The sequence below is a fragment of the Vipera ursinii genome, assembly GCF_947247035.1.
Source record: "Vipera ursinii genome assembly, chromosome: 1".
Lineage (NCBI taxonomy): Eukaryota > Metazoa > Chordata > Lepidosauria > Squamata > Viperidae > Vipera > Vipera ursinii.
Window position 1 is genome coordinate 111,666,745 of NC_139512.1, and position 16,697 is coordinate 111,683,441.

Consider the following 16,697-nt stretch of genomic DNA (forward strand, 5'->3'; position numbering starts at 1 on the left):
CGCAGGAATGGCTAGTAAAGGTGGCGGCAGTCCGGCATTTGCGTTTCTCTGTGTGTCAAGCCCCGTGGGCTCGACACACAGGAAGGGGGGGAATGCCGGAATGCCGCTTCCCTACCAGCCATTCCCGTGGGTCTGACACACACACACACACACACACACACACCAGGAAATCGAGAGCGCAGCCTTAAGTTAAAGGTGGCGGACGGGCCCGAGAAAAAAGGCTGCAAAACTCCAATCTTTTAAAGCGTGCGGTGTTGTTGTGTTTTTTTTTTCCTCCCCCCGAAAGTGAATGCCAGCTTTCCGTACTAGTGTATTTGTACTGCCGCGAGTGACAACTGACAAAGCTTGCCGGTGTGATCTTGATTTTGGAACTGATGAAGTCTGTTAACAGGCTCAACTAAGATGGCAGACATGTCGAGCTGAGCTCCGTGAGCTCCGTGAGTTTGGTGTGGTTTGGTGGTCTTGGGGGCGCCCTTGGAGTGCATAATGCCTTCACGTTAGGGCTGGATGACTAGACTGCTTTGTCGTCCCTGTTTTTGGGGGCGTTGGTGCCCTCCATATCGGCGAGAGGCAGCTGGAGGTCTGGCCGGGAGATTGTAGCCGTTTTGAAACGCCGCATCTTGAAATGCCCGATCAGCTGATTTTCGGGTGGAAGAGCCGCGGCTTGAATCTGTTTGCATCTGCCTGAATTAGACCGAAACGGCCTGAATTTGACCAGAGTTGCTTTGTAATGGCTGGAGGAACTGCAGAGGAGGTCTTGCCGGGAGATTGTGGCCGTTTTGAAACGCCGCGGCTTGAAACGCCCGATCAGCTGATTTTCGGGGCGGAAAGAGCCACGGCTTGAATCTGCTTGTATTTGTTTGAACTTAACCAGAAACGGCTCGTAATGGCTGGAGGAACTGCGGAGGGAGTGAATGCTCCAGCCTGGAATATTTGGAAAGGCTGGGGGAACCGGATGAACTGCAGCTTAAGCGACTGTTGCCGGAGGAGCCATGGCTTGAAACGCCCCAGTTTTGGGGCAGCGTTTGCTTGTTCCGGGTAGAAAAAATGCTGTCGACCCCGGCATCTTTTGCGGGGATTTCCCATTTCCCGTTGCGAAACCAGCCGAGCCCAAGTCCACCCTTTCTTTTTTTTCCACGGCACGCTCGGTGCCTTTCCCACGATCGTGTCTCCTTCAGATCTTACGCAAGCTTCCTCGATTTCCTGGTGTGTGTGTGTGTGTGTGTGTGTTTCTTTCTTATTCCTCCCTTCTCTGGTGGTTGGAAAGGCGTGTGAGGCACTTCGACAACAACTCTGCTGGCTCTCTCGGTGGGAACCTCCCATCCTCTATATACCCCCATTTCGGCTGCTTTGCAAACTGCTTCCTCCACCCCACCTCACCCCCCTTTTTCCAAACATTTTGTTTGCACCTCTGGGCCAAGCACGCAACTCCAAAAACGATCCCACCACTGGCAACTCCCTAGCACCATAGGCAAAAACTAAAATCGAAGCCACACCTGACAATCGGGGAGGGGAGGGGAGGGGGGGAGGAAGGAGGAAGAAACCAGCGCACCCTTCGCCCTTTTATTGTCGCAATCGAAGAGGCAGGAGAATGCGGGGTGGGGAGGGGAGAGAGAGAGAGAGAGTAGAAATCCCTATTTTCGGAGCCGAGAAGAGAAGCGCGGCTACAGCAATCGCTAGAGTTCCCCCCAAGGGGGCGGAGAAAGAAGAACTCTCGGAGCGTTTCTTTTGTAAATACGCGTGCAGGCACACACTCGCCCAGCTTCTCGCGGGGAGTTTGCAAGCCCTTCGTTTCTCTTCAGGGCCGTCAGAAGGGCGAGCAAGTCTCTGCCCTGCCCTGCCCTGCTGTGGGGGTGGGGAGCCAAGCACGCTTGACGTTCCTGGAAACGAGAAGGGCCTGCGGAGACTGACACCAACCCGAGTGCCCAAGCGCGTCTTCTCAGCATCAGGCAAAGTAGCTCACATGCAAAACAAGCCCGGCAGAGGAGCCGGAGCAGCTCCGCTGCTGGGGGCACGTCTCGGCCGGGCCTTGCAGGATCTGGGCCGGGCGCCTCTGCTCGCCGCTCCGGCTCCTCTGCCAGGCTTGTTTCGCGTGCGAGCTACTTTGCCGGCCGCTGCTGAGGGAAGATCTCTGGAGAGGAGCATAAGGTGAGCTGCTGCATTTCCCAGCCTCGGCTTATACTCAAGTCACTAACTTTTTCCAATTTTGGGGGGTAAAATTAGGGGTCTCGGCTTATATTCGAGTCGGCTTATACTCAAGTATATACGGTACCTTGAAACTTACCTACAAAGAATTTACTGGTTAGGAAGATGTTAACCTGTCCTATTTGCTTTCCCATGTCACCTGACACAGAATGACATTCACAAGGCCACCTGAGCCTATTATGGCTGAGCAGGACCATGAACACAATTATTACTAACCTCAGATCAATGTTTTCTTTGCTGGATCCCACAGCAACTCTGAATAATGCAAGACCTGTTATTTGCTGAATCCTGGAGTGCAACCAAGGTCACTCATTCATTTGATTTTGGTATTAAATGTACATGCAAGCTCTTTCATTGTCTCCTCAACCCCTTTTTTTAAACTATTGTTACAGTGAGCCAGCAATTTCCTCTAATTAAACTACAGTTGAAATAAACTGGAAAGTCAGTGTCAAAAAAGCAATTATTAATCAACCTGGTGCTATTTTTTTCTTGGAAACTACACTGAGCAATTAACTGCTTCTTTTTAAAATGGATAAATAAAACAATGAAGATCCAAGACTTTTCTGCCAATTTTTAAATAAATTCTAATCAGATTCAGAACTGTGCCAACATTTCTTCCATTCCATAGTTAAACTGCAAATTTCCTTTAAACACATATACAGATTCTGAAGAAATCTTGGGACAACTGCTCTGAGGTTATAGCCTGTCATAGCCTTGCTATGAATAGTGCATCTAATGTTGCATCCCAGGCTAGGTTAAACATCTAAGATTATTTCTGATGACATGTTAAATCCCAATCTAGCTTCACATAGCATGCAACAGATAAGTGCCCATAGTGAGGAAAGAACCATGTGTACTGCAGATCTATTCTGTAGAAAAGCCTGTTTGCAAAAATTCTGATTGTTTAGTGAAACCTGGGGGAATTAACAGAGTCCTGGACTGTTTGTTAGCTATCTACATCAGTTTGAGTAATGAGTAGAGACAAAACAGCAGAAATGGAGCAACTTCCTGAGAAAATTCTTTTTGGACAGCAAGAAAACGAAGCAGACAAGTTCTGGTTAGGTAATGCTGTGTATAAACTTGCACAAATCAAGCACTGTAACGCTCTTAACATTATTAGAATATTTCACTGTAAACAACGCAATGGCTGAATCATATTAACTTGTTGGAGCAAGACAGTCTTATAGGCCCAGCCAACCACCATGCCTTCCAGCAACTTATCTCCTTTGTCTATATAGCTTCTCACAGCTGAGATCTCAAGATTAGAGGACACTTCAGGATTTAATTTTGTTTAGTTTTCGTATTTGTCAGGTTACTTTCCTCTTCCCTTTTCAGTAAGGATGGAAAACATTCTTCTCTCAGATACTGTTGAACATTAACCCCACCAACATAATTGAGGATGAATGATCATGGGAATTGCAATCTGATCTCTATAAGGCTACAGGCTGACCTCTGCCTCTTCTTCCTTGTTGTATAGTCACAAAAGGGCCAGATCTCCAGCTGGGTTTAACTTCTGGAAGGCCTGAAAGAGGCTTTCAATAAGGCTAATAGCATCAACTTGCCTTTCCCCCCTTCAATAACTACAAATATTGGCTGCCTAGCAACAGAAAAACTGTGACTAACAGCTTCTGCTTCTTCCCCTTTCTAGTTTATTATCTGCTGCCACCAGGAAATGTCACTCATTCATTCTGTTTTGTGTTCATGAGCAGTCTTAACTGTTACAGCATCCCAGTGTGTCAACCACTGTTGTAGCTGCTTGAGAAGCTGTAGATATTGAGATGTCAGGTCTTTATGCCAGTGGGCTTTGGGCTTGCTTACCTACTCATGCAAGTGCCCCATACTGACTAACTTAGTATGGCTACTAAGTTCATGCCTCTCCTCAGCTTCTGCCAAAGCTTTTATAGCTGGTTTTGCTGAAAGGCATAAGCACAATCCCCTCTTAGGAAATTTGGGATGAACAGATATTTAACGTGCATTAACATGCAAGGGGAACATTAATCCCTACCCTTGTTAATAAAAATGCAAAGAGTTTTAACCCAGCTTGGTAACCACTTACAAAAATAGTGTGTGACAATGAAATAGTAAGTTGAGCCAGGGACAGTTCCATTCAGAATTGCAGGCAACTGAAGGACAGGATGGGTCTTGCTGAATTCACATTATGGCTTATCAGTGGATGTGTAGCTGAGCACAAGTTAGTAAACAAGAATTTAAGGTTGTTCTTTTCAGCAGCCAACATACATTTGTTTATGAAATGAAGAGATTTGTTGCAACTGTGCATGTTCGGGTAGCTGAAGAGCAGTTAAGCCATACATGGAGAGAAAATACTGTGTTTCTGGAAAACAGGTTATGTATATATAGAATTCTTGGAGTGAAAAGAATTGGGTGAGATAAAATACAAATGAGACTTCAAAAAGTCAGAATTCTCTTAAAAGAGAAGCAACATAAAGCAAGATGAGGTGGTATTTTCTCTTACGAAACTAAGATAGTGATGCAGATTTAGCTGGGATTTAGAGAGGCAGATGGTTTATGACGGAATTAATGGATGAAAGCTAAAAGAGGGGCCTAGGTTTGCCTAGAATTAGAAAGTGGATCTTGCACAAGACTGCAATTAACCTCAGGCTACTAGGAAAAGTAGTACAATTATCAGTAAATATATTACTGCAATATTTATTTGGGACTTTGAAGCTTGCTGATTGTATATGAAGGGGTTTAGTACACAAGAGAGCTGAGAAAACATTCCCATAATAAACATTTAGATTTTTGCCATGTAGTTGGCAAAAGATTAATCTTTTTTATAGCAGTTATAATTTTGGCTTTTACTCCTCATAACTCTCTCCTTTGTATAATCTATCCTGTCAAATCACCAAAACCATAAATTCATGATAATTCAGTAAATTCATAAGGGGTTTCCAGTCACCAATAAATGTAGATATTGCCTTTTCTCTGATCAAACAAGTAAATTTATCCATTTCAGCAAGCTCCATCATCTTCACCAGCCATTCCTCCATTTTAGGTATTGTAGGTAATGCTGAATTTTTCCAACTTTGTGCATATAAAAATCTCAATGCGCTTACCATGTACAAAAACAAAGATCCATGACTGTTTTCCAAATTTTTGTCCATCAGTCCCAAAAGAAAAGTCTCTGATCTCAACCTGTGTTAATCTTTAAAATCTTCTGAAGCAGTAAAGGTTCCCCCGCACATGCATGCTAGTCGTTTCCAACTCTAGGGGCCGGTGCTCATCTCTGTTTCAAAGCCAAAGAACCAGCACTTGTCCGAGGACGTCTCCGTGGTCATGTGGCCGGCATGACTAAACACCAAAGGTGCACGGAACGCTGTTACCTTCCCACTGTAGTGGTCCCTATTTTTCTACATGCATTTTTATGTGCTTTCGAACTGCTAGGTTGGCAGAAGCTGGGACAAGTAACAGGCGCTCACTCTGCTACGCAGCACTCGGGATTCGACCCGCCAAACTGCCGATCTTGTGATCGACAAGCTCAGTGTCCTAGCCCACTGAACCACCGCGTCCCTTCTGAAGCAGTATATGTATTTAAATCCAAAATTTTCTATCTTTTTTATATGTCCGCCAAACATGACAATATTTCCAACATGGGAAAATTCTAGCCAATTTCTCTGATGACATACACTAACAGCACATCAGTTTATAAGAGATCTATCTTCTCTAACCCTCACTCCTCTAAATACCAGCCACCTTGTTAAGCTCATCTGGTCCCCTAGACCAGGGGTCCCCAACCTGTAGGCTGCAGACCAATACTGGGCTACGGCCACTTGGCCACCGGGCTGCGTGAAGGGATGGCCAGTGCACATGCACATGGGTGTGCACTCACTCCCACACACACACGCTAGCGCCGCCCTGAGCATTCCACCGGTGCTACTGCCGCCCCACCCCCAAGCGTCCCATCAGCACTAGTGCCATTCCAAGCATCCTGCCAGTGCTAGCACCACCCCACTCCAGAGCATCCCATCGGCATTAGTGCTACCCATAGCATCCTGCCAGTGCTAGTGCCGCCCCTTTTGCAGCACTCTTGCCCACCCAGCCCCATCTGCACGTGCATGCATGCGGCCATTTGCATGTGTGCATGTGCTTGTGTGTGTGCACAAATGGGTTGCACATTTTTGCATGCGCAGGCGCACGGCTCATTTGTGTGTGTGCATGTAGCTGTGCATGCCTTCATTTCCGGGCCACCAAACCAAAAAGGTTGGAGACCTTTGCTCTAGACCAGGTGTCTCCAACCTTGGCAACTTTAAGACTAGTGGACTTCAACTCCCAGAATTCCAACTCCCAATTCTGGGAGTTGAAGTCCACCAGTCTTAAAGTTGCCAAGGTTGGGGACCCCTGCCCTAGACAATGGTATCAAGAGGATTACTCTCTCCAACTTCAATTGAATTCCATTAACATTTCACGAGTGTCCAACATGCTAGAAACATGCATGAAAGTTCAATGCTTTGGGCCTACCTTTCTCATTGGCCTTGGTATTAAACAATCAGAGCTTGTCAGACAGGAAAAGCACCTTTGCATAACAGAAGGCAAATGTAATCTCTTCCCTCTGGCAGATGTCTTTATTCCTATTCCCGGTTCTTCCTAGGAAAGGATATTTGCCAGAAACTGCAACATATAGCCACACTGTGCCCCTTGCTCCCCCAGCCCTGCTTCTCTTTATCTCTACCAGATGTTAAGCAGAACAACCACTTACCCTAATTTACAGAAATTTCACATCCCTTTCCCCAACCTCTCCTAACACCCTTTTCTTTGCTAGGATTTGCTGAGGGCCATTGAAGTTGATCCTGTTAACAGGCTGACATTCCAATCTCTACCCAGAAGGATATTCAAAAAAAAAAAAAGAGAGTATCCAGCAGTTGCTAGTATTTCACTGATTCTTTCCATTCATTTACTCCTCAGTGTAGTTTTACTGTTTGTGAATTAAGAAATAAACTACAATACTATTTTAGGAAAATTAAAGCTTGCTAATTATGAAGGGAATTTGGAACAGAAGGAAGCAAATGCTTTGAACAAGAATGCATCTAATGCACCAAATATATACAAATAACCTAAATATGACCCTGGTTTCACCTATAAACTAAACTTAGCATTTTTAGTTTAGTGTGATGTGCAAACTCAACCTGACATTGTGTATCATTCAGTAAATCATAGCTTACTCGCCAAATTCTTGGTTAAAACATTTTGGTTTAGCAGTAACTGTCGCAATTCCTTTGGGACTGTGATTGTCTATAAATGTGATTACTATTTGTGTAACTGCAATTCAGCTGTACATTAGAGGTTTCTTTCCAGATGAAAATAGAAGCCAACGTTGTTTTCTTCAGAAAAAGGCAAATACAATTAATGTCTTGCCTGCATTTAATCTTTGTGTAAAGACAGATGGCAGTTTCAATTCTGGCATTAAATCTGCGTACAATGTTTCTTGCCATCCTTTCTCTCTTGATACATTCAGGTTTTCAAATCTATCACATTTCAATTTAATCATATTGCCACCCTATATTATCAATTTAATCATATTGCCACCCTATATAATATTTCTATTACTGCAAGACTTTTTTTAGATACAGCAATCTCTGAATCTTGCTTGTAAATTTTGATGGGGTGCGAGACTCCATCCTCAAGATTTCTTTTATACCTATTTACTCTAGTTATTTATTTCCATTCTGGTTTGAGACTCTTCCTGGCTTATATAAAAATAATTAGGAGATGAGATGGCCATAGTTTCCTTCCTGACCTCTACCAATCTGTTTTCTCCTTTTCCTTTTTTTCACTCCTCCCATACCCCAGACATATCACATATTTAATTACTAATTGTTTATACAGCATATAATTTCATGGAGTCATATTTAATGTGAATATGTAACAGACATCCCTGCAAAATAACAAACAAGTCCATTACATCTAAAGTAGCCTGACGAAGCATTAAATTTACCTTAACTCTGAAACATCTATAATTCATTTTTGCATAATTATGACGTTAAACAAATTGTCATGTATGCCATTTGTGCAATTATGAAATTATAATAAATAAATAAAATAACTGGCCATGATGACATACTTTCATATTTAATGGACATTTTGGAATAACAGATGTCACCTCCACACAAAGTTTCACTGAAATGCGGTTTTACTTTATAATGGAAACTTAGGACTGGCAACACCAGTGGGAGGAAGATTTCATCTGTCTCATGAAATCTTCCTCTGTTTAGCTATTTTTCTAGATTGAACTTATGCTACTGTTTATATTTTATTATAATGTACCTGGTAGTTATTTGGTTGAACAGTAGATTAAAAAAATACTAGCATTGCTTTATAAAGGCTGAATCACTTTCAGCCAGTTGATGCAGTGATATTTTTTAAATGAAATTTAATTTTAAAAAGCAGAACCTTTTTCTATTTCCTATTAAGGACATTTTCTCTAAGATAGAAATTGCTTCCTCCTGTTGTAACATTTGGCTATTAATCACAAGGATCATTCTCCTTATACTAAGATTTCTCCTCTTCTGACCCTTATGTTAAGATACAGTGGAAATTAAATGTAACATTAGGGCAAGACACACTTTTTTCCCAGTGGAAGGCTATAGCAATAGCACTTAGACTTATATACCGCTTCACAGTACTTTACAGCCCTCTCTAGGCAGTTTACAGTCTCAGCATATTGCCCCCCCCCAACCATCTGGATCCTCATTTTACTGACTGCAGAAGGATGGAAAGCTGAGTCAACCTTGACCCAGTCAAACTCCTAGCAGTGAATTGAATTAGCCTGCAATACTACCTTCAAACCACTGCGCAACTAGAAAGATTGTCTTGAAATTAGTTAGAAAAAAATTATGACTTATCCTATTTCTTTTTAATTTTCCTATTTCCTGGGTGGGCTATAGATCCACGCTCCCAAATCCTCTGCCCACAATTTGGCTACAACAATGTTCACTCACCAGTAACATTCTTGCGTAATTCATCATCCTGCTCCCGCAAAGTGCGCATCAGCTCATAGATTCCATTTTCTTCCACCAGCCCCAGCTTGTTCTCTGCATTGTCGTAAATAAGATTGCGCATGGCACCAGTGGCATGGCGCTGCACCTCTTGGTTAGAACTGTTGAAGAGCTTCACCAGCTTGGATATGGCTTGGAGACTGCGAGCCTATGGAAAGAGGGAGAGTGGCACACAACTTAAAAGAGAGAAGAGCAGAGATGTGGACCCCTCTCATCCTGTCTCATCACCACCCACGTGCACCCCTCTCATCCTGTCTCTAAGCAAGCTGCCTTTTTCTTCAGTCAAATAATCTTCCCTTTTAACGTACAAGAACCCCTCTCACCACAACTGTTTTAACTAAGCATGGCACAACCTCTTAAAGGAGAGTCATTGCTGAGTAAACTGCAAATAATACTGGGATCTTAGGCATGCCTTCAGCTATAAATCCATCTTAGCCTCACCTGCTTCTTGGCATCATTGTCACTGTAGCACCTATGCTGGATATAAGCAGCCCCAAGCACCTGGAGGTTGGGGTCGCTAGCCATCAGATATTTCACGGCAGAGGGAAGATCAATGTCATCAAATCTGAAACCAAAATTAAATCAGAGGACATTATGCCATTTCAAATCTTCTCCTTTTTTACAGAGATTTCTAATAATATCCATCTGATACCGACTACATCCTCTCTCATTAGACAATAAAAGAAAAGTGAAGACAAAAACTAGAAAAACTTTTTACACTTGCGCACACAGCAAAGCTAACTCATAATATAGCTAGACCACATGACATTCACTATGGTTACCAGATAGGTTATCAACACAGGTGCAGAACAGAAAGAAATGTAGAGTTAGAATTGAGCTTTTCGGACGAACTAAAAAAACAACACATGCAGTGACAGTGCTTACCCCCTCCCCCCAAAAAAATTCAGCTGTAATTGAGTCCAGAATTACAATAATAAATTGTTGCAGTTGTTAAATAAATCACCGCTTGACTATTCCTTTTTTTTTTGCAATGCTCATTAACTGAACATACCACCATCATTAAGTGAATCTGTTTTATCCAATGAGCTTTTTTTGTCAGAAACTGGAAGTAAATGCTGGAAACCAGCAAAAAATTGTGATAATGTGACTGTGAGACACTAGAAATGGCTGTGTGTATCAATTGCCAGGTGCCCAAAATGCAGTCATATGACTGCATGGGGTTGCAGCTGTTGGAACTTAAAAATTGGGTTGTAAGTACCTTTTGGAGGTGTGTGTGGGGGTATCTGTTGTATCTTTGAATGTTCATTTAAGTGACTGGTTGTAAGCTGAGGACTATGTATATCTACTAAACAAAACTACATATATGCATTTAGGTACAAAATGGCCGTACTAGCTGATCTGAGGCATACAAGGAATTTGAATTCCTTGCCAAAACATAAAGATCTTGCTTTAAAAAAAGGAAGGGGAAGAGGAAGGAAGAGAGCTTAACAAGGAAAGAGCCTGATAAAATAGGGTTACAGGGCTGGGATAATCAGACCATAAATGTAAATACTGTACATCAAGTTTGTAAACTATTACCTTTGCTTTTGCTATTCAATATTCCCTTATATAAATCTTTTCCCTTACATAAGTGGTAGAAACTTGCTTTACTTTTCACAGCTACAAATGTAATTTCTCAAAATGCAAAACTCCAGGAAAAAAAAAGATTTTATGTTGCGATAAAAAAAATTAAGATTCTGTGCCATCCGCTACTTGCCCAATTCAGTGCAAAGATGTCAAAGACAGAGAGAGGGAGAAGAAGAGGGAGGTGTGAGGGGAGAGAGATAAAAATTAATTCATTCATAACCACTGGTTTCAATTCTAAGCTTCTTTCTTTCACTTTTCTCAATTAACCAAAAACTATTGGGTCGCCGTATTGCTTTAAGAAGATATGTTTCCAAACTGGCCATTTCTAGTCTGGGAACCAATGGTTCTTTACCTTGCCAATCTCAGCTGTTATACCTACAGCTAGTCAACAAGGAATAAATTAAATAACCCATCTGTTATAGAAACATCTGTTATAGAAAAATACCATATACTAACACCCTGTAAGTTTAATTAGGACTGATAGAAACGTCAATGCCTGCCCAGACTCAGAATAACCTCATTTACAATTCCCGTATATGAAAATCAGTGAGCAGACAGAATGTAATTTGTATTATTTTCCTGGCCACTGTGCTGGTTATTTTAGGTGGATTTCAGCTCAGTAATGGCAGAATCCAGAGACTGGTGCCATTCTTTTGCCACCTGAGTCCTTTAGGCATAACAGGTACCTTAACTTCCAGATTCACCAATAAAGAGCACCCAGGCAAAGAAACAATCTGCAAAAAAATTAGCTGCTCCATGCCCCCGTGGCAAGGTTTCTCGGTCTAGGACTACTTTGTGTGCCTGAAATGCAGTCATGTCATTCCCACTTTCCACTGTCAATAGAGATTGATTTGGCTGGAATTCAGGGCAGCTAAGTGGGTGAAAGCCATCTGTCCCAGTTTCCTCAGCTCACTTAGGACCAGAGCATTGCACTGCTACAAATTCACAGCACACTTACCCACCGGAGTAGGACTGCTGGGACATCAGTGTATTTTGACCATCAAACATGTCCATGCCACGCAGGTCTTGCAAATGGTGGTTGGATTCAGCCAAACTGTGCACAGAAGGGGCACGGGAAGTACGCTCCACTGTAACGTAGGTGTTCCCAGCCCCTCCTTGGGAGGTCTGAGCGCCACTGAAGGAGCCCGTACTAAATCGGGAGCGGTTGTTGCTCTGGAAACGTTGCAGAGTGCGCATGGCTGGTGCACGGATGACGGTCCTGTTCTGGGGGACCACCATACCATCCATCCAGTCAAGGGGTCGCTTTGCACAAGCGTTAGAGCCGGCGCTCATCTGCCTCTCAAAGGCGTAGGATCTTTGGAAGCCACCCCCGCCCTGGTTTCTGTAGAGTCTCGCTTGGGTCAGTGGATCCATCTCAGACATTAAACTGTAGTGGTCATCCACACCCCCAGGGCCGCCTAGACCATCTGTCAGACGCAGGGAGTGCAAGGACATGGTGTCATAGTTCTGACCGTTCCGGTAGTTCTTGTCATTGAAAGACCTGGGCCGGGTGGTGGAGCTGTAATTCGCGCCATACAGGGGACCTTTGGGGCCGGTGCCATCGCCGACAGCGGCTATTCTAGCATTGGGCCTGAGATCCACTGCTGAGCGGGAGGACCAGCCGGCAGCCTTCACGGAATTATAGCCATTGTTGCCAACGGAATGGTGCAGCTGCAAGGGGCACGAAAGAAGGAAGGACGGAAGGGAAAGTTAATACTTAATTTTCAAAAGCAGATAAATCCTGTCTCTCATACACAGGTAAGTGCACACTTCCTTCATGCCAATTCCTAGACCAGCTGAGGTATTTTGAAGTCATCTAGTCTATATACAAATGAACATCTACTATAGGGATTCTGGGGGCTACAGGCTGCCCTCGTTAACATCAGCACTGTTTGTGGCTTAAGAATAGGCACTGCTTGCCCTGACACCGTTACTAGGATAAACAAGCGTGTTATATGGCATCATCACTTTAAAGGCTGCAGGGCTGGAAGTCAGCAACAGGAAGGACATATATGCATATAAACCAACCACCCAGATCAGATTGAAATATAAAGAACACTGAAATATAAATAACTGTGGGAATAGTGCAGTTAAATATTATTAGAAACAGGGAACAGAAACAGCAGTACCTACCAAACTTTTGTGATCTGTGCCATTGGTTTGGGATCTTGAGCTAAACTGTTGCTGTAGAGTTCTGAACTGACCATTGGGGGAGATTCCACCTGCAATAGGATACAGAGAGATATTATGTGTAGAAAGTGAAGAAAGTAATGGAAGCAGGGCAGTAATTGGCTGAAGCCAGTTACATTTTACGGAGACGTGTTATTTGCATGACCAAAATCAAAATTTCTCCTCAAATTTAGGGTAGTCCCCAACTCAGCGATGGGGACCGATCCAGATCCCCTGCATTCTGATTCCCAGCCAGCATTCTCAGCCAATCTGGCTTAAAATGATGGAAGATATTGCCTAGCATCCCTGGAGGGTATCGTTTTCTGCTTTGTAATATAGGTTCTGTAATTGTGAGCGGTTTTGCGTTCATCTTATTAATAGCCAAAGTTCTGGTTTCATTTATTCCCATGTTGTATTTCTGAAATGGCACAGGTTTATAATCTTATGCTATTGACTGGCCAATCCAGTTCAATACTGTGTCTTCAAGATGGCAAGAGTCTTCTAAAATCTTGGGGACAGGATTCCTACCTAGTCCTGCTATATGGAGGAAATGGAGATGAGCACTGCCCTCTATATTTGGCAAAGACTAACAGAGTGAAATCTGTGGGGACTCGTTTACCTTACTTGCAATATGGGATTCTATCCCTGGAGATGCAGGACAGTCCAAGCATTTAATATCCAAGTGGCTTCCTTTACCATAAAATTAAAGTCCCAGGAGGCTAAATTGGTATACAGCAATCTTGCTAAATCACCAAAGATTCTTCTTGTCAAGTATACCATTTCTATGTGGATTGCTCACAACAGTCCAGTTGGGCAATTAGGAAGAGGGAAGTAGCTTCCCCAGCTGTTGTGGGAAAACTGCAACAATTGCAAGTTGTTGGAAGACAGAACTGCATGCCCAATAACTATATCATCTCTGTTTTCTGAGCTAGCCTGCTGTCCTCAGGGGCTGTGAAAGATGCTGTCACTGGTGCTGAAATAAAATTCCACTTCCAGTCTAGTGGCTTTTCCACATGTAACGTTAGAGGGTGCACCATGTTTGTTTCAGGCAGTAAAATACCTACGTGGGTGACCAACTAACTGCTTCCAGAAACTCACAGGCAGGTCATAGGACAATGTTTATCTTGTCTGTCCACAAACTGTCATGCCAAATATATCCTATTTCATAATAGGGCTTCAATTTACTTATCATAGCTTTCTTCAAGATATATTTTGAATAGATCCCACAGTTCATATGACAAAATAATAGGTTCTGCTGTTTCTAAGACAAAGTATGAGCCTATATATATATATATATATATATATATATATATATATATATATATATGTTTTCTGAGGTATATATATATATATATATATTTCTGAGGTATATATATATATATATATATATATATATATATATATATATATATATATATATATATTTGTTTTCTGAGACATATATATGTATGTATGTCTATGTGTATGTGTATATGTATGTATATATATGTGTATATGTATATATATATATGTGTATATATATGTATATGTGTGTATGTGTATATGTGTGTATATGTATATGTGTATGTGTATGTGTACATATACATATACATACACATACATACATACATACATACATACATACATACATATATACATGAGCTAATCATAGCTGGGATTTTATCTTTGGGATCCTTTTCCAACAGCCTAAGACCTGTCATCTTTTGACACTTCAGTTGGAAAATGAATCTTCATGCAATTGGATTGCCTAACCTTTTTCAATAACTGTGTAGACCATGAGTATCAAACTCGCAACATCATGTGACGTATCACAACTTTTTTCCATTGCTAGCAATGGGGTGGGCGCGGTTTCGGCATGATGCATCTGGCCCGCGGGCTGGCAGTTTGACACCCGTGGTGTAGACCCATGCCAAATAAGTGCACCTGTTTGCCCTCTTTTGCTTTTTTCTTAACAGTGTCCTTAATTCACCCAATCACCATCCCTAAGGTAAAGGTAAAGGTTCCCCCGCACATGCGTGCTAGTCATTTCCGACTCTAGGGGCCGGTGCTCATCTCCGTTTCAAAGCCAAAGAGCCAGTGCTTGTCCGAGAACGTCTCCGTGGTCATGTGGCCGGCATGACTAGATGCCAAAGGCGCACGGAACGCTGTTACCTTCCCACCGGAGTGGTCCATATTTTTCTACTTGCATTTTTACGTGCTTTCGAACCGCTAGGTTGGCAGAAGCTGGGACGGGTAACAGGCGCTCACTCTGCTACGTGGCACTTGGGATTCGACCCGCCAAACTGCCGATCTTCTTATATCTAATTAGAGCGTCACAAATGTGGAGCCACTGTTCTTGTTCAAAACTGCAGAAATTACTGAGCAATAGCTCAGCAGCACATTTGCCTACCTCTCCTCATTTAAACACCTTTGTTCCTCATATATGACACTGAATATGCCACAGTATTAAAGTCTGGGTTATACAATACACTAAGCCAGGAATATACTGTTCCATCGGATCAACAGAAATATACCAAGACTAGGTGGTGACAGGATCAATTTGGGACAGTGTAATAATAAAGATTAAGCTCTGGAGTTCTTTATGCTTCTGCAATCTCCCCATTAAAAAATAAATCAAAGAAGGGGGCAAAATATTAATAGGAGAAAAAGGAGGAAGGGGATTCCATGCATTGTGCCTTTTGCAAATCTACATTAAACCTTGGAATCATGAGTTGCAAACAAAATTGACTGAATGTATGCAATGCACCAAGCCAAAACCTAGCAAACTCCTTTATAGCTTCACATGATATAGGTAATTGGTAGCACTCATACCAAGCCATAAACAAACAATATGACTTACTATGATATGAGAACACTAATTATGTCAAGAGTTGAGATCCTGTCTGAAAATATTTCCTAGAGGTGAGCCCAATCAGAAGTTAAACTTAGATCTACCACGTTTTTCCCTTTCATTCAATCATATCTGATTCTCAGAGACTGCCTGGAGAAGCTCTTGCAGTTTTCTTGGCAAGATTTTTCAGCCATCTGAACCTGCTTGCAACCATTTCTTAGAGGCTACTTGATTCTACACTTCTCTGAATGGCATGTTAAAGCTGTAAGGACTTAGTCACAGGGTATAAAGCTGCTCACAAGTCAGGAGCTGCTAGACAGCTTTACAGGCTATTGTAATGCTGCCAAAATAACAATAAAAAGCTTGCAATTCTTTCAAGGTATCCGGTACTTTCAGTTAAATAAATTAGTGTCAGAGACCATCCTTTCCAATGAAGGAGAATATTTGTAGTTCAGGGTTGAAATCGGAGTCCTTGTTGCTCTCTGAGCTTGCTTGTTTTCTTGTAGATGTTTCATTACCCTAACTAACACCATCAGTGCTAGTAAGGAGTGCAAATTTGCTGTCAGTTTATATTCTGGCATCTTGGCTGTCTGTGTGGGTGGGGGTGGTCTTAGGGATTCTTTGGTTGGGCTGTTTGCTGATGGCTCTTGGGCAGTTTCTTGACTAAGGTATTGCTTACTTGATTGTTGGTCTGAAGTTGAAATGTCTGCAAGAAAACAAGCAAGCTCAGAGAGCACCAAGGACCCCTGACCATTCTTTCCTTCAGAACATGGTTGCATAAATGATATGTTTTGACACCATTGTATTTGCCCTTTGTTTCAAAGAAACATTAGAGACATGCACAAAGATTATTTAAGGAGATTGTGGAGCCCTATAACCAGTGCTTTTTTTGTAAA

The 16,697-nt window shown here is 42.4% G+C and overlaps 1 protein-coding gene across 1 annotated transcript in view; it reads right to left on the minus strand.

The window, feature by feature from the left end:
- The window catches only part of PKP3 (plakophilin 3), a 52,776-nt gene that overhangs the window by 9,481 nt on the left and 26,598 nt on the right, over window positions 1-16,697 (minus strand). The window contains exons 2-5 of the mRNA XM_083348972.1: window positions 12,936-13,024; window positions 11,761-12,473; window positions 9,657-9,780; window positions 9,159-9,363 (exon numbers count right to left, since the gene is read on the minus strand). Of these exons, the coding sequence (XP_083205098.1) occupies window positions 9,159-9,363; window positions 9,657-9,780; window positions 11,761-12,473; window positions 12,936-13,024 (1,131 nt within the window). The remainder of the gene's footprint in view (window positions 1-9,158; window positions 9,364-9,656; window positions 9,781-11,760; window positions 12,474-12,935; window positions 13,025-16,697) is intronic.